General features: G+C 43.3%; 2 protein-coding genes across 2 annotated transcripts in view; both read left to right on the top strand.

The window, feature by feature from the left end:
• The window catches only part of LOC309715738 (uncharacterized protein), a gene marked incomplete at its 3' end in the record, with an annotated part of 122,042 nt that extends 104,149 nt beyond the window's left edge, over positions 1-17,893 (top strand). Inside the window, exon 2 of the mRNA XM_082549088.1 lies at positions 17,450-17,893. Within this exon, the coding sequence (XP_082405214.1) occupies positions 17,483-17,893 (411 nt within the window). The 5' untranslated portion in view covers positions 17,450-17,482. The remainder of the gene's footprint in view (positions 1-17,449) is intronic.
• LOC309687991 (piggyBac transposable element-derived protein 4-like) overlaps positions 1-24,289 on the top strand; it is a 192,004-nt gene that overhangs the window by 69,262 nt on the left and 98,453 nt on the right. The gene's annotated exons all lie outside the window — the stretch shown is intronic.

The following is a 24,289-nucleotide window of genomic DNA, read 5'->3' as shown; positions in this document are numbered from 1 at the left end:
CTTTCAGTTTTATCAAAACTTTACCGACTTTGGAAAAAGGTTTTTCAGAAATATATGCCTTATGTGGAAAACAAATGAAATGTGAAGGATTTATTTGAAAAACTGCTGAAATGGAAAAACAAAATAATATTCATGAAACTATATGCATCATAAAACAGACAGAAAATATGCACATTCTGAATCTTTTTCTTAGTATGTTCGACCTGCCTGTTGCGTCTATCTAATCACCCAAACACATCAGGTCAAAGCATTTAGGCATGTACACATGGTCAGCATACCCTGATGGACTTCAAACACGCATCAGGGAGAAAGGTAAGTGGAAGTGGCAGGTTCTTAGTCAGAGTTTTTCCCACACAACCATCTCACAGGTTTACAAAGAATACTCCGAAAAAGAGAAAATATACACCAAGCAGCAGTTTCATGGATGAAAATACCTTTTTGTCAAAGGTCAGAGGAGAATGGCCAGACCACCTTGAACTCATAGGGAGGCAATTAATCAATGAAGAAGAAGAGCATGCAGAAGAGCATCTCTGAAAGCAGTTGGGCTACAGCAACAGAAGACCACACTGGAAGCCACGAGGCCAGGAAACTGAGGCAATTTTACACAGGAAAGTGAGTTGTGACTGACAAAAGTACAGACTGTTATGATCCAAGTGAGAAGTAACAAAGTAACAAATATCTTTAGTAGTGAAGTATGTGCAGAAACAATGAGAAATGGTTGAGGAAATACGTTCCTGATTTGAGAACTGCACTAGTGACAATGACTTTTCTGCTGTGAGAATCCAAAGCTAAGGTGATTTAGAAAAACTGTAAAACACTAGCGAAATGTTTTTTACTCATTTTTTTCTCATTCGTCACAGAGTTGAAGAGTTTGCATGTTCCTTGATTACTTTAGCACAATACTTAGAGCAAAATGTCTTTTCTTGATTGTTGTCATGCAACAGTTAACTCAAACTTCACATTGTCCAAACAGTTAACACACAGGCCTATACAGAGACACAAGTGACACAGTTTTCTTGCAAAAGGCTCTAACCGTACCAAAACACACCAAAACACTTAGAATATGAAACAAAACCAAACTTGGACAACAAAATCCAAAATACAGCAGTCAGTGTGAGTCAGTGCACCATTGCTTGTCATAGTAGCCCATTGCATAGCCTTCATGCCGGTGCAATTTGTTATCTTTCTCCATAGGCTGTGTCAAAATCGCCTTCTTGCAATGAATTGGATCCAGAATCAGAAGTGCTTTGATACGACATTTATTGATCCCATGACTTTTTTCAAACTGTGGTTGAAAAAGGAAATACTGTAAATATTACAGAAAATATATGTACACCAAAATAAAATCTATTACAGTATAAGAAATAGAAACTATTGATCCTCAGTGTCTACTGTCTTGTCTATGGGGCCACGTGGCTTCATCCACATCACATTCAATACCGTGTCTTGAAATGCACTGAGGGGAAAATCTTCTTGCATGCCGTATCCAACCTTAACATTCCTCTGCACCTTTCTCTTGGGCAGCAGCAGTCATAGCGGACAACAAAGGCATCATAGGGATGGTGATCCCTCCATGGGATTCAAAAATGGGAAATATGCTTGGAGGAACTGCATCATCATACGAGGGTGTACTGCAAACCACTCATTGACAAGGCGAGAGTGGTCATTATCCAGATAATGATGAAGAGTGGCATGCCAGAAGGCAACAGCCTTCCAACCATATCCATAATCACATACTGTGTATGCAACCATTGTATATAGTGTATTATCTTACTTTTTTTTCATTGATTGTACTTATTTGTATTTTTGTATTTCCTTCTGATATCTGTACCTGAGCTGAGGTGACGCAAAAATTTCCCCCTTGTGGGATCAATAAATGCTATTCTTATCTTATCTTATCTTATCTGCTCTCCTCAGGTGGGATCAGCCTCTCATGAAGTGCATTTAGGAAGGTTATGAGGCGTTTGGTGTTGTATGGGTCAATAGTGGGAATATGGTCATTGGAGAAGGAAGCACACATGGTTATGTTGGTGCCCCTCTGTCCTGTAACTGTGAACGTGGCCTGTACCCAACGAGGTTCCTTCCACCACTCCTCACTTTACAGAGATTGAAACTGGCTTCATCAACATAAATGAAGAGGTGATGTGCCCCCCAGCTTCAAGCTCCATTATTCTCTACGTGAAAAAAGCAAAAATGAAATGTGACACCAGTAGACTCCAACTGCATGATATGACAGGCATTGTAATGTTTCCTTACCTCCTCATACTGGCATCTGGCCTCCTTCACAACATCAGAGTTCCTTTGAATAGGAACTGTGCAGATCTGCTTCATGGCCATATGGTTGCTTCTTATGACGTGCTCAGTAGTGGTCAGGCTCACTGCTGATGTTCCTAAATATGCCCTGATCTGTGATCACTGCTGCCCTGATTTCACACAGCCTTATGGCATTGTTTTCTGCAACCATGTTCACAGCAGCTGCCTCCTGCTCAGCACTGAAAATGTTCCCTCTACCGCCAGAGAATGGCAGCCTTTGGATTCTATAAAGAATACATGTAATGGGAATGAGGAAACAGTTATATTAGATATTTCTGTATGTACTGCACAGCAACACTAACTGTTCTCCTGTCGAAACATTCTAACAATGGATGGAGCAATGTTTCTGTTTAGAACAGGTTGTCCAGCCTCTCTAAGTGAAAGGCCACAATTGATAACATGATCAGTAACAATTGCCTGAATATCTTCTGAAACTTGAGCTCTTCCAACTATACGTCCACCTCACACAGATTCCTGTACCTCTGCCTTAGACCTCCTCCATCCATGCTGGTAAAGAACAGCGCAGACGTGGCACCTTTTAAGGCCTGCAGACTGAGTGCTAATTGAAGATTTGTGTCAAACAGGTGCTTCAGTGATCCCATACTGCTCGTCGTAGTTTCTTATAGTTTGGAATAGGTGATTTCTGTTTGGTTACCATAGTTAAACAGTGGGCTTTGGGCTGCTTGTTTTGCAAAAGGGTTAACCCAGTTTTCATCATCGCTGTCTCAGCAGAGCAGAAGACAACTCTTGCAAATAAGTGGATCATATTTTATAATGTTTTGAGTGACTTGATTGATTGCAACCATGAATGCAATGATGGGTGTCTCAAAGCCAGTGGCGGAGTCGAGTTTGGGTATGTTAATGGATCCACAACAGCGTTCACATTCGATTTGTGTGAGGTAATTAAATGCTCGGGTGACGGGAATAGCTGGAGAACATATAATGTGTGGGTTTGTTATCATCCAATGATGTGTTACCCTAAGTCGGTGTGGGGCCCATCATGGGATAGTGACATCTACACCTATGTAACGGATCAGTGGTGTTCTTGGCAGGATGTGGTCGCGTGGACAGGGGTAGGATGGCAGCCAACGGTGCCACCGGCCCTTGAAGGAATAGCTATTCAGAGAGATTATTCTGTTACAAATAACCCTATTACTCTTTCCCTAGGACCATGGAGTGAACTCCCTGAACCTGGGTTTGATGGAGGTGCGTTTTATTTAGTAGTAGGGGTAGATAAAGTAGGGACAGATCCATTCGGGTTAATTCGGGTGAATTTATTTAATCCCAGGTCTAAACCGCTGGGAAATGACTCAGCACTGAATCTCACGGTGCAAACGGATCCCGTAGAGACAGTTACTTACAAGGATCCAGAAGAAAAATGGTTTGTTGCCACTGATTATACTAGGTTAAAACCTCAGGAGTTGATAGAGCGTGCCACAGGTTTTGGAGATAGGAATCTTTGGTTAGATTGGGTGGCTCAAAAGGCTAAGGAGCAGAAAGTGGTTGATTGTGTTGCTTGTGCTACCGCTCGACCACATTTGTTTACTGAACCCGCTCCTCTGTATCCAGAGGATGAGTGGGGATATAATTGCATGTTGAGATTAACTAGAGAGGCGGTGGACACAGGTAACTGCACCACTTTGTCAGGTTTATATCCGCCAATTGATAAACGTACACAACCAGGTTCATTCACACCAAAACGAGATAATTATACATGTTTTGAGTTTTCTACAGACAGAGTGAGATTTAGGCTAGGAAGGATTGATCCAAGCTGGTGTCAGAGGACAATCACAGGTAGGACTACCAATGATGTAAGTGACCCAAGCACAATTATAGGCACCTGGGCGAGAGGTGGGCTATATTATTATTGTGGGGAGTACACCCTTTTGGTGCAGGTTCCCTTGGGGAGTGTGGGAACGTGTGCTCTGGTGCGCCTAGCTGCACCTTTGATGCTCATAGGCAGTAGGCTAGAGACAGTTCCACAGCAAGGCGCGGATGTGTCTACACCCAGACGGAGGAGAGCCACAGGAGCTATCCACAAGTATGATCCAAGACGGGACTCGCCAACCTGGATAGACTCAATAGGAGTTCCCAGAGGAGTTCCAGATGAGTATAAGTTAGTTGATCAGATAGCGGCCGGGTTTGAAAGTGTGTTTCTGTGGGTGACTCCAAATAAAAATGTTGATCGCATTAATTATGTTCATTATAATGTGTTGAGACTCTCTAATCTCACTAGGGACGCGGTGGAAGGTCTTGCAGAACAATTAGGTCCGACGTCGTTAATGGGAATCCAAAATCGCATGGCGCTGGACATGTTATTAGCTGAGAAGGGAGGCGTGTGTGCGATGTTCGGAGATTTATGTTGCACCTTTATTCCCAACAATACAGCTCCGGACGGAACGGTCACGCGGGCGCTGGAGAATTTGAAAGCGTTATCTAGAACCATGCATGAGCAATCAGGCGTGAACTCGAGGCTGGGAGACTGGTTCACATCTGTTTTTGGGCAATATAAGGGATTGTTTATGTCTGCCATGTTTTCTCTTTTAGTTTTTCTAGGTTTATTGCTGATCGGGTGTTGTCTCATTCCTCTGGTGAGGCAGGTGTTGGGTAATCTGGTGAGCAGGGCCATAGCTTCTGGTTCAGCTGGGTCAGCTGGTCCGGAACATATGATGCCGTTGCGAGAAGCCGCCTGGACGGAGGAGTGACACAATATCTCTAAATGTTGGCCTTTTTTCAAAAGGCCAAAGAGGAGGAGTGTGATCAGGAGATATTTTATTTTGTATTCTCACAATCAGTTATCATTGATTAATCATTTACCATTGTTAAATCGGTTGACAGAATAATCTTTTAATTACATCTGTGTTACTTTGAGCAAGTATTAATGCACACTGACTGTTCAGTGAGGTTCTGTATCATTCTTGTTATCTACTTAAGTTGTTGCACTTTAGTGCCGTCACACCATACAGACCCACTAGTCCTGTTGGGCCCAGGCCTGCGTGTAGTTCTGCACGTACGCCGGCCTGTAACTACATGCACGCACTTATGTAACACACACGCACGTTCACCTACACATTTAGTAATAATAGGAGGGTCGTCTGAGGACAGTTTCTCTGATAGATACACTTTCACAAAATGCACAATGTAATACACACTTGTTTTTCTCTTAAGAGTAGCAGTTGATGTCTATATAAGGGAAAACTTTGTGATAGGCGGGGAATTGTTATCATTTGAGATCATTTCCAGTAAAGATCCAACTGTGATGTCATAATGGCAATATAAGGAGACCGATGCTTCAGTTGACGAGAGGATTCGATTGCAAATTGTCTTTTCCCACACTTAGTGCACAAAGTGTGTAATAAAGATCACTATTTTTGACACCTACTTTGGCTTGGGCTTGCTTTCTTCTCTTCCCTAACTCGAACGAACCATAACAACAGTATCAAAGCAAGTGAGAGATCACAGTTCTGACTGACAAAAGTACAACTCGTTTTGATGAGTTGTTAGATTCAGATGGGAAGTGCATCAATACAAGAACAAAATGTTTTAGGTCTGAAGTATGCATAAAAACAACAGCAGTGTGGACAAACACAAGGAAACAGAGAGTGTGAGTGGGGAAATTCGTTCCTGATTCCAGAACTGCATTATGAGTAGTGGCTTTTAATAATCAATTCATCGATTAAAATCGATTCTGGCTTGGATAACGTGATATCGATTAATTAAAATCCTGAATCGATTTTTTTATATAAATGTATTTTGTCCAAAATTCCAGAATCTCAGGTAAAACGTCAGAAAATTTCAACAACCACCAAACATTTAAAACAGTAAATGAGAGCAGGTACACGGCTTCTGTACAAAGATGTAAACACAAAGCGCAGACCCGCGGATCAGAATCAGTGAGATGTCGCCTTTCTCACCTCACGGCACGGACACGGTCGGGGCTGAAAGCCGACAGCTCGCTGATTCTGATGTTTCGGCGGTCCGCGCTTTGTCTTTACGCCCTTTTTGCGCTGATTCTAAAGCTGTTAGTTTTATCTTTCTCCAAACAATATTGACTGAATCAGCAGAAAAAGAAGATCCAAACTACGCTTCACATAAACATCGTGATGGACTCGCTCTTACTTTTTCTGTTTGCTTCCACCATGATAAAATCACACTTCATGCACAGCTCTCTCTCTCTCTTTCTCAGTGTACTCCAAGACTCCAAGTTTCCCGTCTATCCCCAAAATCTGTTTTCTGCATTATTCGCTTGCTTGTTACGCACAAGTCTACCGTTATTTACAGCGCTGCCGGCCAATGTTTTTTTTTCCTTTTACTTACTTCTGAAAAGAAAACCTAATTTCTGCCGTTCAATAGGCTTCTGAACAAATTTAAACTTTTTAAAATTATATAAAATGCAAAATGCTCAGCTGTGTCTGTAAAAAAAAACGCTGTAACTTCAGAGGTAATGTTCATAAGGTGATCAATGTTTTTCGTTCGTTTTTGATGTACTGCAGAATATTTTTATAAAATCTCAGGCCAGGAAAATCACCTTCATGTTTTTCTGTGTTTTATCTTGAGCTACTTTGACACAAAGGCATCTGCTGTGATGCTCACACCTTTGATAAAGTCTGGAAAGTGTCAGCTTCCTTTTTATAGATACAAAAATATGTAAATGTACTGATCTGAATTATAATATTTCTGACTGTCTGAGGCAAAATTTCCCAGATTCAAATCAAATCGAATCGAATCGTGGATCAAATCGATTCAGGACCTTGTGAATCGGAATCGAATCGATTCTAGAAATCAGTGACGATACCCAGCCCTAATTATGAGCGATGAGAATGATGTTTCTGATGTGACAATTGCATCAAAGCAAGTGTAATAGTCTGGCACAAACTACACTGTACCCTACTGCAGTTTAACATATGACCCAATAGAAATGACTAGAAAAACTCTTTTATTGGCAAACGACTGCTTTGACTGTATTTTTTAATGAAGAGATTAAAACGAGGCAGAGGAGAAGGCAAATGGAAGCATTGCAGTCCCTCTGTTTTCATTTTAAAGAACAGAGGTAGGAGGGAGGTCAGTCTTTCATGGAGACATCCTAAATCAAGTACCTAACAGTTCCAAAACTTCCCAGCCTCTTAGAACTGCTGCTTCACTGCTGTGGCTGTTACGATTAAACATCATTCAATCCCTCATTCAATATACACAATCTTCTTTGTTCCCTTCCACTGCTCAGCTGGGGGCTCGTTAGGTTCTTCAAGAGGCGTTGGCCTGCAGTGTGATTAGGCTGTATTTGTTTTATATCACTTTTCTCTTCACTTATCTTCAGCTCAGGCCATTTGTTGCTCTCTTTGACTGCATGTACCCGAAGAGGCTTTCTTTCCTAAACAACTCCTTCTGTTTGATGTTGTTGCTTTTGTTCCACCTTAGTTTTTCATTTCACACATTCTTCTGCTTTATCTTTTTACAGATCATCAGCATTAATATTTGAAACCGTTTTTTCCCACAAGTGAGTGTTGCAGCCAAAACCCTGCTTTATATTCGAGCTTTACACATTTTCACCTTTGAGAGTTGCCCAATGCAACCCCAGTTTTCTGTTGTTGACCTCTGAGCTGCTCAAGAGGGGTTGCCAAAATGAAAGTCAGGTTCCTTGCTCAAGGGATTGTCGGCGGTTTTCACTGAAGTAGTGTTACTCATTCACTTTTAACTCCCACATTCTCCCCATCCCATGAAGCACGGGAGCTGAATGCACCAGTGAGAATATGACTGACTCACTCCCAGTCGAAATCGCTTGTTGAAAATGTGTGGGTGAGCGGACTTAGATGAAAATAAAAGATGACACAACCGATACGGCCACAAGGCAAGTGAAATGTAGGGGACCAAGGGAAGAGAGTAAAGAGGCAGCGCAAAGTGAGGCAAGGTCAAGAGAGAGGGGACAAGATGAGAAGATGGAGGAGGTGAGGTGAGACGAAAAGAGAAAGGAGTTTAAAAAGGGGCAGAAGATTTGGTCACTGAAGGCAAGAAAAAGTGGGCACAAGTTGAAAAAGAAACTTTGATGAGTATTAGTTTAAAGTCAAGGCTTATATAAGGAAAATGAAGCACAGTTAGTGTTATTTCTAACTGAGAAATTATAAAGTTTTACTTGAGTCGTGTTCAATCCTGAATTAACAATCAGGCTCTTTGGTCAAATTTACATTTTTGGAGTTGATACACTGGCTCAGACTTTAATTTAGGTGCTTTCAGATGACATTATATCATTTTTGATTGGCACTGATTTCTTTGGTGTCCTGTATATAGATCTAGATAGATAGATAGGCAGACAGACAGACAGACAGACAGACAGACTGCTTCTACAAACATTTATGAGTGAGTCACTACAGCTGTAGAGACGTGTCCTCTGCCATGACCAATCACGCCTCTCCGTCTGGCAGTCTGGGTTTGGCGGATGCAGGGAGAGCAATACCAATTGCACTGTGCCCAGTTTGTTAGAGGTTGCATTACAGTGTAGAGTTGTTTTTGGGAGTTTGAAAGGAGTGAAAGGAGATCTTAGCACCAACCTTATCAATGCAGTGTTCTGCAGCTTTGTGATTCTCCATTGTAGTCATGCCCTGTTAACCATCAGACAGGGCTTCTTACCTACTACAGCAGGCCTTAATGACTATCCTGGTTTTTGACATAAAAAAAAGTTAATTTACATCTTATAATTGTGCAAAGTACTCTGGTCTGATTTTTAAATGACTTGCACACTGTACTACGGTGTGCATGCAGCTTGGGTATCACAATGTGTTCTCTGTAGTCATGTCATGTCTTTTTTTATAAAATGGAAACAAATGCCAGCAAGTAACAATGAGGAAAACACACCAGCAAACACTGAAAAAAAGACTTGTGACAAGATAAGCAGCAGTATACGATACAGGGAGAAGCTAAATAACAAGGCAAAGGGGTGTTATTGGGAGGGCTCGATCCACATGAACACAGACAATGGATACTTTGTAATAAGCAGCTTTACATGAAACGAGTTAAGAATTCTGAATGGTTACAAACTTATAAGCATGCATGTCGGACCCTCAGCTACTGAGCCATAGTTCTGTGATTAATACTCATATTTTTTTACATCTCTTGCTCTGCAAATACACTTTCTATATAATATTATTTCATATTTAACACTGTACTTAAACCTTTTGTGTCATTTTCAATTGTGTATTTCTGTTGATAATTTTATATTTCATTCAGTTTTCTTTGGTATTTAATGTTGTACTATTATAATAGTCTTATGTGTTAAGTTACTGAGACTTGAAGTAGTTTTATATAATTTATTATAGTACAGTGTTTCATGATAACATCTCATGTTCCAGTTGGAGTCTCTCACAATGACTTCTGTGTCTCTCTTAGATGTAGTGATGATACACTGTGACAGTCACGATCAAACTGTTACATTTCATAAGCTGCTTTGCCTTAAACTAAAGCATAAATATCTTCTTTCCATTCGTAATGTTGTAGCCTGCAACCATGTAACAGCTAGATGTGTGTCTGAAGTGTAATGAAAGTGCTCAGTCAAATCACACTGTTGTATTTCAAAAGGTGTCTTTTTAAAAAATAAAGGCGTAAAGGTTTTTCATTTATCCTTGTGATGCAAATATGTAGATAACTGCTGTCTCTAAGGCGTGTCACATAGCGACAGCCCTACAGGATGTAACAGCTAAATGTGTTATAATTATAACTTATATGTACGACAGTGCCGTGATCACATGAATATTTTTTGTTTAAGGTGCTGTTTTTCCCTCTTTTATTCTGGTCAAATGTTTGGGTGTGTCATTCTACAAAACAGCAGCTTACCATTCTGATCAGTTTCTGATCTTTCAGTCCTAAAAGCAGCATCTATCGCTCTGTATTCAATAATCAATTGGACTGGCATGAACAGCAGCTCTATAATGCATTGCACTGGTGCACTAGTGACGAACCAGTGAATCCCGAACTTTAAAAATCACCAGTTATTGGTACAACAAAAACCAAAAAGAGTTCTTGGGAGGGAAATGAGAGCCTGCTCCTGTCCAGCTGTTTGAAGACTCAGTTTAAGAATCATCAAGTGTAGCGCATCAGATTGCACTTTTCCGAAAGTGCTTGTATATGTGCTTGTAGTCACCACACTGTCTCGCTGACCACTATTTTACTGAGTCATGGCGTCCACCTGGCCTTCATCAGGTCCAAACAATATTCATATAATCACTCACAGACAATTATATACATTCACTATCACACACCTTGTCCACCAAGTAGAATTCAATCATCCACTTAGAGAATATAGCTAAAAATCCAATGCGTTATAGAGGTCTTTATCAGGAGATAATAGCAGTAGAAACAGAAACTAAGCTCAGTCACCATGAAGGGCAGAAAACAGACAATGAAGGAACACTGAAGGAAAACACTGAAAATGAGCCAATATAAGAAGTGAGATGATGCGAGAAGGTAAGATTGGGAGAAGTAGAAGCACTTAAAGGGGCAAGATTGACTTTCAGGGTCCCTCAGTGACTCTCTCTATTCTTCTAACCAGCACCTTTAAGCTAAACGGAGGAGCTTATTGTGTCACAGCAAAAAACTCAGTTGAAGAAAAATCAAAGGGGGCGTTCACATTTGAAAGCTACACATTAGGTTAGACCAAACCAACCTGCTCAGCTTTTCTAACTTATGCTGAATGTGAGCGTCTTGATGGACACTCACTTGGACTAGGTTTTGGTTATAAAACTATTTTTGTCTTGTGTCTTGGTTTTGCCTTATCACTTTAATAATGATTTATCAAAACCAACAAACAAACAATAAGGTCTTAAATTAACTACTGAGTAAACACATTTTAAAGATTGTTCAAATTTATGTCCATCTGGCTGTTTATTACACCAGAAACAAAATCATCAGCACATCTGTGGATTAGTGGGTAAGGCTATGGGTAACACAGTGGGCCACTATATAAAGTTACAAAGACAACTGAAATGAGCCGCAGACACAGACTGACTCAAAATGATCACATTACTCTAAGAGACTCAAAAATATTTTTCCAGAATAAGCCCAGTATAACTTAAAATGATAGCAATGTGACTCATAGTGTTTCACAATAAGATCAAGTTAATGACAAAACCATGCAATAAAATAGAAGAGGGTTCTGAATGACCTAAAAGAAACTCAAAGTGTCCACAAACATTTGTGAAATTATCCAAAATGACTTGAAATGATCACAAAAATATGCAAAACCACCACAGTGTGATTCTGAATAACTCTAATTGTCACGGGGGTGGAACGGACTCAGGCGCAGACTGAGGTAGCACAGTTCAACGACACTTTATTAATCACACTGGTGCGCTATATACACGTGAAGGGAGGGGGGAAACACCAGGGTCCCGGGGATCAATAGGCTGGGGAGACACACTTCTTCGCACTCGCTCTGCTCCTCGTCCAAACAGTCTCCACACAAGCAGCTCAGCTCACTCTCCTACTCACGGGGTCCAGGGGTCACAAAAGGGCTGATCCAGGTAAACCTGTTTACACAGACGAGGGTAAGTCGAAGGCAAACACGGGAACAGGCATTTGGGTAATGTTAATGCGTAATATGTTGTTTTATTTTATATTTATATTGTACTATTGCTTGTTTGATATGCTTTTATATTTCCTCTATGTTGCTATATTGTTTGTTTGACATGTCTTCATGTGAAGCACTTTGTAACAGCGTTTTTCTCTTAAAAAGTGCTATATAAATAAATTTTACTTACTTACTTACTTACTAGAATCGCAAGGAAGCCAGGCAATACTAACGAGAGTTACTCAATATTCCAGCGACGAATAGCTCAGAGCCCCAGCCTTAAGAGCCAGAGAACTGCAATTCGCTCGAGATCAGCTGCAGGTGCGTGGGCCAAGGGCAGGAGCCCAATCAGAGCTCCGCCCAGGCAGACAGGTAGGAGAGAGAGAGCGAGAGAAAAACAACAAACACTTGTGGCCACACTGGGCTGGCCGGGGAGGCACAGGGACCATGACACTAATAGTCTTAAAATAATAATCAAAATGATAAAACATATCAAAATGACAGATACTTATGCAAGGGCACACACAAGTGAGACTGTAAATGACAGCTCCAATATGCCAGATTCAAGAAAAAACAGACTAAAAGCTTCAAAATAAAGACACCCCAAAGATACTGAAAATCACCACAACGCTGAAAACAAAAGGAAAAAGAGGAAACAAGCAGCCTTTCATCATAAATAATTTCTGTGTAAGAGTGGAATTGTAGGCTAGGCTAACCCACTTTCAGAAAGTCATTTGAACAGTCCTTGTACCAGAGAACAAAGATATTACTAGTAAAACCAACACGTCTGAGCAAAGTTTTCTTCTCTGTACTGTCAGTATTAGTACTACTACTCCCACAGGGCTCAGAGAGTCAGAAGAAGAGAACAGAGGAGAGACACACAGATGAAATGAGATAAAACACCTGATGCTCACATTTTGCCACTGTGATACTGCAGAACAACCCAGTGCAGAGGGCTGATGAACTGGGGAAACAGGTCAGGTGGTCAGGTTTAGACTGAAGGTGTAGAGAGAGGCTGAGGCGGAAAGAGGTGATAGCAAAGGGGAAGTATGAGCATTAAAGATAAAAAGACAAGAGCAGAGAAGGCCATACTCAAGGCAAAGAATATATATATATATATATATATATATATATATATATATATATATATATATATATATATATAAACACCCAGCACGCCCCTGCGGGCGGTTGATCCTTCAAGCTCGGGTCCTCTACCAGAGGCCTGGGAGCTTGAGGGTCCTGCGCAGTATCTTAGCTGTTCCCAGGACTGCGCTCTTCTGGACAGAGATCTCCGATGTTATTCCCGGGATCTGCTGGAGCCACTCGCCTAGCTTGGGAGTCACCGCACCTAGTGCTCCGATTACCACGGGGACCACCGTTACCTTCACCCTCCACATCCTCTCGAGCTCTTCTCTGAGCCCTTGGTATTTCTCCAGCTCCTCGTGTTCCTTCTTCCTGATATTGCTGTCATTCGGAACCGCTACATCGATCACTACGGCCGTCTTCTTCTGTTTGTCTACCACCACTATGTCCGGTTGGTTAGCCACCACCATTTTGTCCGTCTGTATCTGGAAGTCCCACAGGATCTTAGCTCGGTCATTCTCCACCACCCTTGGGGGCATCTCCCATTTTGACCTCGGGACTTCCAGGTTATACTCGGCACAGATGTTCCTGTACACTATGGTTATGGCGTTCCATGTATGCCTTGCCTGCTAGCATCTTGCACCCTGCTGTTATGTGCTGGATTGTCTCTGGGGCATCTTTACACAGCCTGCACCTGGGGTCTTGCCTGGTGTGATAGACCCCAGCCTCTATGGATCTTGTGCTCAGAGCTTGTTCTTGTGCTGCCATGATTAGTGCCTCTGTGCTGTCTTTCAGTCCAGCTTTGTCCAGCCACTGGTAGGATTTCTGGATATCAGCCACCTCCTCTATCTGCCGGTGGTACATACCGTGCAGGGGCCTGTCCTTCCATGATGGTTCCTCGTCTCCCTCCTCTTTCTTGGGTTTCTGCTGCCTGAGGTATTCACTGAGCACTCGGTCAGTTGGGGCCATCTTCCCAATGTATTCTTGGATGTTCGTTGTCTCATCCTGGACTGTGGTGCTGACACTCACCAGTCCCCGGCCCCCTTCCTTCCGCTTAGCGTACAGCCTCAGGGTGCTGGACTTGGGGTGAAACCCTCCATGCATGGTAAGGAGCTTTCTTGTCTTGATGTCAGTGGCTTCTATCTCCTCCTTTGGCCAGCCTATTATCCCAGCAGGGTACCTGATCACGGGCAGGGCGTACGTGTTGATGGCCCGGATCTTGTTCTTACCATTCAGCTGACTCCTCAGGACTTGCCTGACCCTCTGCAGGTACTTGGTGGTTGCAGCTTTTCTAGCGGCCTCTTCATGGTTCCCATTCGCCTGCGGGATCCCCAGGTACTTGTAACTGTCCTCTATGTCTGCAATGTTGCCTTCTGGTAGTTCAATCCCCTCAGTTCTGACTACCTTCCCTCTCTTTGTTACCATCCGACTACACTTCTCTAGTCCGAATGACATTCCAATGTCATTGCTGTATAGCCTGGTAGTGTGGATCAGTGAATCGATGTCTCGTTCACTCTTGGCATACAGCTTGATGTCATCCATGTACAGGAGGTGGCTGACAACTGCTCCGTTCCGTAGTCGGTATCCGTAGCCAGCCTTGTTAATGATCTCACTGAGGGGGTTCAGGCCTATGCAGAACAGCAGTGGGGACAGAGCATCTCCTTGGTAGATCCCGCACTTGATGGTGACTTGAGCTATGGGCTTGGAGTTGGCCTCTAGTGTTGTATGCCACATCCCCATTGAGTTCCTGATGAAGGCTCTTAGGGTCCCATTGATCTTGTACAATTCTAGGCATTCCAGTATCCAGCTGTGGGGCATTGAGTCATAGGCCTTCTTGTAATCAATCCAGGCAGTGCACAGGTTGGTCAGTCTGGTCTTGCAATCTCGGCTGACTGTTCTGTCTACCAGTAGCTGGTGTTTTGCGCCTCTGGTATTCTTGCCAATTCCTTTCTGTGTCCCGCTCATGTATTGACCCATGTGCCTGTTCATCTTAGCCGATATGATGCCTGACAGGAGCTTCCATGTAGTACTGAGGCAGGTTATTGGTCGGTAGTTGGAGGGGACCGGTCCCTTCTTGGGGTCCTTGGGGATCAGGACCGTCCGACCTTCGGTTAGCCATTCCAGGTGTCTCTCGTTAACTAGCAGCTGGTTCATTTGTGCTGCCAGGCGCTCGGGGAGTGCAGTCAGCTTCTTCAGCCAGTAGGCGTGAACCATGTCGAGCCCTGGTGCTGTCCAACTCTTCATACTGGAGACCCTTTCTTGGATATCTACCACTGTGATGGTTACTGGACCCTGTTCAGGGAGGTCGCTGTGGTCTGCCCTCAGATCCACTAGCCACTGAGCATTGCCGTTATGGGTTGCGTCCTTCTCCCATATGCCCTTCCAGTATTGCTCCGTCTCCAGCCTTGGTGGTGCTATCCTCTTATTGTTCCCTTGCCACTGAGAGTACACCTTTGCTGGTTCTGTGGAGAACAGCTGGTTTATTCTCCTGCCTTCTATCTCTCTGTTGTACCTCCTCAAGCGGCTGGCCAAGGCTATGAGTCTTTGCTTGGCAGTTTCCAAGGCCTCAGGTATGGACAGCTTGCTGTATTTCTTATGCACCTTCTTTGTCGCACCTTTCTGCAACTCCGTTAGTTGGCTAACCTCCCTCCGTGCTACTTTGATCTTGTCCTCTAGCCTCCTTCTCCATGGAGGGTACTGCCCCTTGTGGCTGTTCAACTTGTAGCCAAGCATCTCACTGATCACTGCTGCCGTATTGTAGATCAGCTTGTTAGTCTCGGTAATCGTGGTTGTAGGTATTGTCCGTAGTGCTGCATTAACATCATCTAGCAGACCTTCTGAGGGTACTTCACGTAATCTTGGTAACCGGCTACGGGGGATCCAGGTTTCAAGCTTGGCCACGATCCTATTTTTCAGGTCAGTTCCTCTCGCACTCAACGATCCTTCCGGAATGGCTAACCGAAGGTCGGACGGTCCTGATCCCCAAGGACCCTAAGAAGGGACCGGTCCCCTCCAACTACCGACCAATAACCTGCCTCAGTACTACATGGAAGCTCCTGTCAGGCATCATATCGGCTAAGATGAACAGGCACATGGGTCAATACATGAGCGGGACACAGAAAGGAATTGGCAAGAATACCAGAGGCGCAAAACACCAGCTACTGGTAGACAGAACAGTCAGCCGAGATTGCAAGACCAGACTGACCAACCTGTGCACTGCCTGGATTGATTACAAGAAGGCCTATGACTCAATGCCCCACAGCTGGATACTGGAATGCCTAGAATTGTACAAGATCAATGGGACCCTAAGAGCCTTCATCAGGAACTCAATGGGGATGTGGCGTACAACACTAGAGGCCAACTCCAAGCCCATAGCTCAAGTCACCATCAAGTGCGGGATCTACCAAGGAGATGCTCTGTCCCCACTGCTGTTCTGCATAGGCCTGAACCCCCTCAGTGAGATCATTAACAAGGCTGGCTACGGATACCGACTACGGAACGGAGCAGTTGTCAGCCACCTCCTGTACATGGATGACATCAAGCTGTATGCCAAGAGTGAACGAGACATCGATTCACTGATCCACACTACCAGGCTATACAGCAATGACATTGGAATGTCATTCGGACTAGAGAAGTGTAGTCGGATGGTAACAAAGAGAGGGAAGGTAGTCAGAACTGAGGGGATTGAACTACCAGAAGGCAACATTGCAGACATAGAGGACAGTTACAAGTACCTGGGGATCCCGCAGGCGAATGGGAACCATGAAGAGGCCGCTAGAAAAGCTGCAACCACCAAGTACCTGCAGAGGGTCAGGCAAGTCCTGAGGAGTCAGCTGAATGGTAAGAACAAGATCCGGGCCATCAACACGTACGCCCTGCCCGTGATCAGGTACCCTGCTGGGATAATAGGCTGGCCAAAGGAGGAGATCGAAGCCACTGACATCAAGACAAGAAAGCTCCTTACCATGCATGGAGGGTTTCACCCCAAGTCCAGCACCCTGAGGCTGTACGCTAAGCGGAAGGAAGGGGGCCGGGGACTGGTGAGTGTCAGCACCACAGTCCAGGATGAGACAACGAACATCCAAGAATACATTGGGAAGATGGCCCCAACTGACCGAGTGCTCAGTGAATACCTCAGGCAGCAGAAACCCAAGAAAGAGGAGGGAGACGAGGAACCATCATGGAAGGACAGGCCCCTGCACGGTATGTACCACCGGCAGATAGAGGAGGTGGCTGATATCCAGAAATCCTACCAGTGGCTGGACAAAGCTGGACTGAAAGACAGCACAGAGGCACTAATCATGGCAGCACAAGAACAAGCTCTGAGCACAAGATCCATAGAGGCTGGGGTCTATCACACCAGGCAAGACCCCAGGTGCAGGCTGTGTAAAGATGCCCCAGAGACAATCCAGCACATAACAGCAGGGTGCAAGATGCTAGCAGGCAAGGCATACATGGAACGCCATAACCATAGTGTACAGGAACATCTGTGCCGAGTATAACCTGGAAGTCCCGAGGTCAAAATGGGAGATGCCCCCAAGGGTGGTGGAGAATGACCGAGCTAAGATCCTGTGGGACTTCCAGATACAGACGGACAAAATGGTGGTGGCTAACCAACCGGACATAGTGGTGGTAGACAAACAGAAGAAGACGGCCGTAGTGATCGATGTAGCGGTTCCGAATGACAGCAATATCAGGAAGAAGGAACACGAGGAGCTGGAGAAATACCAAGGGCTCAGAGAAGAGCTCGAGAGGATGTGGAGGGTGAAGGTAACGGTGGTCCCCGTGGTAATCGGAGCACTAGGTGCGGTGACTCCCAAGCTAGGCGAGTGGCTCCAGCAGATCCCGGGAATAACATCGGAGATCTCTGTCCAGAAGAGCGAAGTCCTGGGAACAGCTAAGATACTGCGCAGGACCCTCAAGCTCCCAGGCCTCTGGTAGAGGACCCGAGCTTGAAGGATAAAACCGCCCGCAGGGGCGTGCTGGGTGTTTATATATATTAGGGGTGCAACGATACACAAAATTCACGGTTCATTTCGGTTCGATACTTTGGTGTCACGGTTCGATATTTTTCCAATACAAAAAAAAATGTTCATGCCTTTTTAATTTGTCATTTATTAAATTTATAAATATATGTTTTAACTCAAAAGTACAGTTTTTAAATTTAACCCTAACCCTTGTGCGTGTTTTTTATTTTGACAGCGAATGCGCACCTGCGGACCACTTATGTGCAGCCCTGGTTATTTAGCTCATCATATCGCAGCCACAGAAATTATTTTGTCCATGAAACCATAAAGCTGCACTTTCTTTTTTGCCTTATAGTCTGAGTTGTCTTAACTTTTCCGTTTTGTGGTAAGCTTTTCTTTGGCTGTCACTTCTTCACCCTGACCTGTCTTATTTGGCTCAGCAGAACTAAAATATATATCCTGCTGCTTTTACACACGCACTCACATAAGCTCAGCGATTCTCTGCGCGATCAACCTCTCACATGTTTAAGCTTTCTGCGGGAGATTTCACTTGTCATGTTTGCATAGTAAGCTAACGAGAGGAATTGGTGCGCAAATTATCATCACTCACCAATCAGTGCTGTCGCTCTCTATACACAGTTCACGCGATTGCAAAGTGAAAGCAAAAAAGCAAGCGCAAATTCAAACGCGATTTCAATATGTCACATATTGACAGTGGCTCACCGATGCCAATGACATAATTACCCAGCTACATTTCCGAAAGAATGCAAAAGCATTGACATATATTTTTGCTTCCTACGATAGCCGGACGGGCAGGGCAGAGTTAGATTTTGGTAGCCCGACTGGAAAAATCGCTAGCCCCAGGACGTCGGGCTAGCGATATTGCGAGCCCTGTATCTGATTGAGGAATCACTCATCTTTGGAAAAGAGAGTTTATTACAGAGAAATGGCTCTTTCCAAAATAAAAGCTATACTATACGCTTCTTCTGGGCTATATTCTCAGCAGCATATTAAACATATCAGGTCCCCATAAGGAGAATCATGTGCTAACGGCTGTCTAAATGACTCGGGTAAAGTTTGTAGCATGCTTGTTGTTTTTGTCTGCTTCCACTTGTCTTTGCACTAGGATGATGTAAATGTGCAGTCATATTCGTTGTGTTCCCACTAGTGCTTTCAGGTTAATCTCGTTGAAATGACCTTAACGCCACAACACGGCAAATCTCCGTTAACGAGCTACCCCTGATCGCCCCGTGCGTGGGGCTAGACGGCCAACACGTTAACGAGCTAACTGCGATAACACACTAGTTCCCACCCATGTAATTAAGCATTGCGTGGCACATCCAACATACTGTTTTACTTTAGTCCATGAGCGCTTACCTTCAGGGTCATACGTCACATGAAAACCAAAATAGTTCCAAACGCCAGATCTGAATGAGGGTGGGGAAGGTTCAATTTGCCATGTTGCAAGGAGAGCTTAACTTCTGTCTCGCTAGCTTGCCCTGCGCTCTTCCTTCTGATGATGCTGTCTGTGTTGAGCTCTCAGTGGATCTGCGCTCGACAGTGCAGCCTAGGCGGAGTAGTCGAACGCAGATTCACTGAGCGCTCAACACAGACAGCATTGTCAGAAGGAAAGTTGATAAAATAAATTACAAATTTTGTATTGTTCAATACATATGCGTACCGAACCGAAAGCACTGTATCGAACGGTTCAATATCGATACGAATATCATTGCACCCCTAATATATATATATATATATATATATACAGGGAGTGCAGAATTATTAGGCAAGTTGCATTTTTGAGGAATAATTTTATTATTGAAACCAATATATCATCTCCACATTCACAAATATACATTTCTGACATTCAAAAACAAAACAAAAACAAATCAGCGACCAATATAGCCACCTTTCTTTGCAAGGACACTCAAAAGCCTGCCATCCATGGATTCTGTCAGTGTTTTGATCTGTTCACCATCAACATTGCGTGCAGCAGCAACCACAGCCTCCCAGACACTGTTCAGAGAGGTGTACTGTTTTCCCTCCTTGTAAATCTCACATTTGATGATGGACCACAGGTTCTCAATGGGGTTCAGATCAGGTGAACAAGGTGGCCATGTCATTAGTTTTTCTTCTTTTATACCCTTTCTTGGCAGCCATGTTGTGGAGTACTTGGACGCGTGTGATGGAGCATTGTCCTGCATGAAAATCATGTTTTTCTTGAAGGATGCAGACTTCTTCCTGTACCACTGCTTGAAGAAGGTGTCTTCCAGAAACTGGCAGTAGGACTGGGAGTTGAGCTTGACTCCATCCTCAACCCGAAAAGGCCCCACAAGCTCATCTTTGATGATACCAGCCCAAACCAGTACTCCGCCTCCACCTTGCTGGCGTCTGACACATATATATATATATGTATATATATGTATATATATATATATGTGTGTGTGTGTGTGTGTGTGTGTAGCGGAGGAAGACCATTTGTGTTGTTGTATTCATATATACAGTGTAAGATCATTGTGAGTGTGTGTGTACTTCTATCAATAAGCGACTTAGTGCTTTCCTGTGTATGTGTGAAAGCTGAACAAAAGGTGTGTGCATCCATGATAAGTTGTTGACGGTTTCATATCCACTCTGGGGTCCCAGTCAGACAACTGAAGAAAGAAAAAAGCAGGCAGATGAAAAGATGAGCGGCGAGAGGAAAAAACACATTATGGCACCTCCCAAAGAGTCAGAAAAGCCACTGATGTGTTGTCTCGTCTCCATCCACGTGTGTGTATGTGTGTCTTTTTCGTTTTTATCTTATACCCTTTAAGTCTATCACATCCTCCCATTCATGCAGTTGGCTCACTCTGACAAGTTACGCAAAAGCTTGCAGACATGCAGCTCTGTCTCCACCTGTGTGTTTTTAAGCATGTATGGTTGGATTGTGCTTTATACCACAGTAAGCCTTTCCATTCATTTTTCTGTCTTCCAGCAAGCCTGTGGCCCCTTCGTTTTTTAAATTGGCTTTAACAGAATCCCCTGGAGGTTCTTTTGTTCTTTGCTTTGTCAAATCTTCTTTCCTTTTGTCAAATGATATGATGTGGGGAGAGAAAAGATTGGGAAGGACCAACAGATGAAAGAAAAGATCAAAGACTATCAAGAATAGAAGCAAATGTTGAAATGACATGGGTGCATGAGCAAGCCCAGAAAGGAACTGGCCTCGGTCTTAGTACCTTTATAATAAGCAGGTGTTAATTGCAACAAGTCCATGTTTATGACTTGAATTCAGCTGGAATCAAACAAAATTTTGGTTTTAGAAAAGTGCAAATCCAACCTGAATGTAAGATGGCTTCCACAGATTTAACCTCAACATTACATAGCTCCAATTTCTGAGTTATACAAAGGTTGAAAGAAAACTTCTGAATAGCAGAGGTTGGCAGCATTCGCTCTTCTATGACACTCATTTTATTTTTTAATTTTGTAATTTTTTTTTTTTGCCTGTCCCGTTTGGATCTTTAGCCATCAGAATTGTTGTCTGAAGGCCAAGAAAGATGCCAAAGCGGATTTACTTTACCAAGTGGATCATCATGGCCTTGCCATGTTTGTCCATTTGATTGACCTTTATTATAATTATGTATGTATTTGATTTTCAGTTGCTACAGACGGGACAGACATGACTGGGGGGTAGGACAGGGAGAAAGAATGAAAGAAAGAGAGGGAGAGAAAGAAAAATAGAGGAGAGAAGAGATGGTGAGAAAGGGGGGAAGAAAAAAAAGAAACAAAACACCTGAGTCACCTGTATGGAGATAAGAAAAAACAAAAGAGAAAACAAACAAGAAAGAGCAACATAATAAATACGACACCATCACAACAAACTAGCTAACAGTAGGTAAGAGTTGATACTAAATATTACATGTTATTGTGCAGCACGCAAGATCGACAGCGCACAATGTGCTTTGAGGTAGCAGCCAAGAAAGGTGTAGTTGGTGTCTGTGAAGACCTGTGTACACACCTGTGTGGATCAGCATGCTTGTATTCAAAAGGTTTCTCCATGTAGTGATCTGCTAGGGAGTGTGGGGAGCCATAGCCCCGTCCCCCAGGGCATGAAGCAGGTATGGAGGAGATCCAGGCCCCAGACATCCAGAGGCCCCAGAATACGAGGACCCAAGGAGGACCACCGGGGGGCAACCGTGCCACCCTCCTGGGAAGAGCTGAGAAGAGCCCCAAACGAGAGGTCACCCAGCAGCTACGGAGAAGAGGCCAGAGGGGGTTGCAGTGACTGCGGGGCTCTGCCGGCAGCCAGCTGTGCCAGAGAGGACCGGTCCTCAGGCCCAGAGGCCTGAGGGCACCCCACCCCCGGGAAGGGGCCCAGCCGGGCCACAGGTGCCAGGCCCCGCCAATTGGCCACCAGGAGTGAGTCGGTATATACATGAGCGCCCAGCCCCAGCCCCAGACACCAAGAACCACCAAACCACCGTCTGAGGACATCAGCCACCAGCAGGGAGTGTGGTGAGGGGAGATAGGCCTCTATACCTCGGAGAACCTGAGATGTTCCCAGAGAGTCTAAGACCCAAGCTGACATATAAACACAGACGAACAGGCGCACGCAGACACAAACGTGCATTCGCACCCCGATTTGTGTATATGACACTCATTTTAAAGCGAATCATGCAGTATAATAAGTATCATTATAAGTTAGCATGTAACCTGTGTATAATCCAGTAATATAATAAAACCATCATAATGATCATTTTAACGTGAGTGAAACAAAATAGTGTGTAAATAAGCAGTTTTTTGGTGGTATTTTGATTGTCTACACTGTGCTGTGATAGTAACTTTAATCTCCAGTTAGTTTGCTCTGGTAACATTCTGTTGGTTGTGTCCAGGCTAGAAAGCCTTGTGGTCCAGTTCTTGTGTCCTTCTGGAGCTCCAGATCCATCTGCCTGAGGTTAGTAAAAGTATTTAATACGGTAGTCCTTTATTGATACCTGTGCTAATATATGCTAAACCATCCATTTATACACTGCTAACATGGATGTGCTATGCTAACAGTGAATGCTGTCGGTGTTTACTGAAAGCAAACTGTGGTACAGAGACTATTTATAATATTTCTAGTGATACTCAGAAGCTCTCATCAAATCCCGATTTAATTCGATTTATGCTGTTATCAGTGTTTGCGATGATAGCATGGCTGTGGTGTCACATCAATGTATGCGCTCGGTGTTTGCTGATATCAAACTGTAGCATTAGGACCACTGAGTTAACCTTTGTAGTGATACTCACTCCTTTTTATTTAGACCTGGTTTGATTCTGGGATAGTTGAATATTTGTATATAATCCCTGCAGCTGTCAGACTCTATAACAGGGGTCACCAGCCTTTATTAAAACAGAGTTAGATAAAACTGAACAGTTTGGTTCATCTTTAGTTACATGGTTCTATCTTGATAAACTGTCTTATCACAGATTAATTTTTCAAAAATATTAATGATTTAAGCAAGGAAAGGGCTACATGTCAACATACAACTCTTTATTTCTATTAATGTCTTACTTCATTCCTACCTGATTGACATGTTTAGGAATTATGAGTGATTGGCTCACTGTAGTTGTAAAAGTTGCTACCAATCAAATTATAATATGTTAAAGTTAAAACAAAACACAACTGTTTTAGATATTATCTAATATACATTTTGTAATTATCCTTATAATTACAAAATGTTTTATGTAAGATTTAAGTTTGTTGATTTAAATCTGACATCACAAAAGTATTTTGGAATTTGAATAATGTTATTTGTAACTGCAGTACACATAATACTGATTTTGAACAATTTTGTCCAGGTTCCTTGTCACCACGGACTCCTTCAGCACCAAGCGTTCAGTTACAGAGTCGGTGTGTCAGATCACCCCCCAGGCAGCGACGGCCATCTGGGACTGTCTAGTGGACGACTTCATGGCTGTGCCTTCACCTGGAGACTGGCGGTCCATCACAGAGGGATTCCAGGAGCGCTGGAACTTCCCTCTGTGCTGTGCAGCTCTGGATGGGAAGCACGTCCAGACAAAGGCACCCTATATATCATATAGGAGACACACACATTGATATACACTAAATATTTATTTCATTTCTTTTTTGTGGTGCCCAAATTTATGCACCTGCTTGATTTTGTTTAAACAATTATTGCACACTTCTTGTAAATCCAGTAAACTTCTTTTCACTTCTCAAATATCACTGTGTGTGTCTCCTGTATGATGTGTTTAACTGACATTTTTTATTGTAACAACCAACGATTTATACAGGAAAATGATGTCTATTAACAATGTTGCCCAAACTTTTGCATCCCACTGTATTAGTATATTTTGTCATTAGTATAATATGAAATAAATTCTACATGTG

This window comes from Aulonocara stuartgranti (genome assembly GCF_965226115.1).
Source record: "Aulonocara stuartgranti genome assembly, chromosome: 2".
Classification (NCBI taxonomy): Eukaryota; Metazoa; Chordata; class Actinopteri; order Cichliformes; family Cichlidae; genus Aulonocara; species Aulonocara stuartgranti.
The sequence above is the reverse complement of the archived record's forward strand: the minus strand, read 5'-3'. Positions and strand labels throughout refer to the sequence as shown.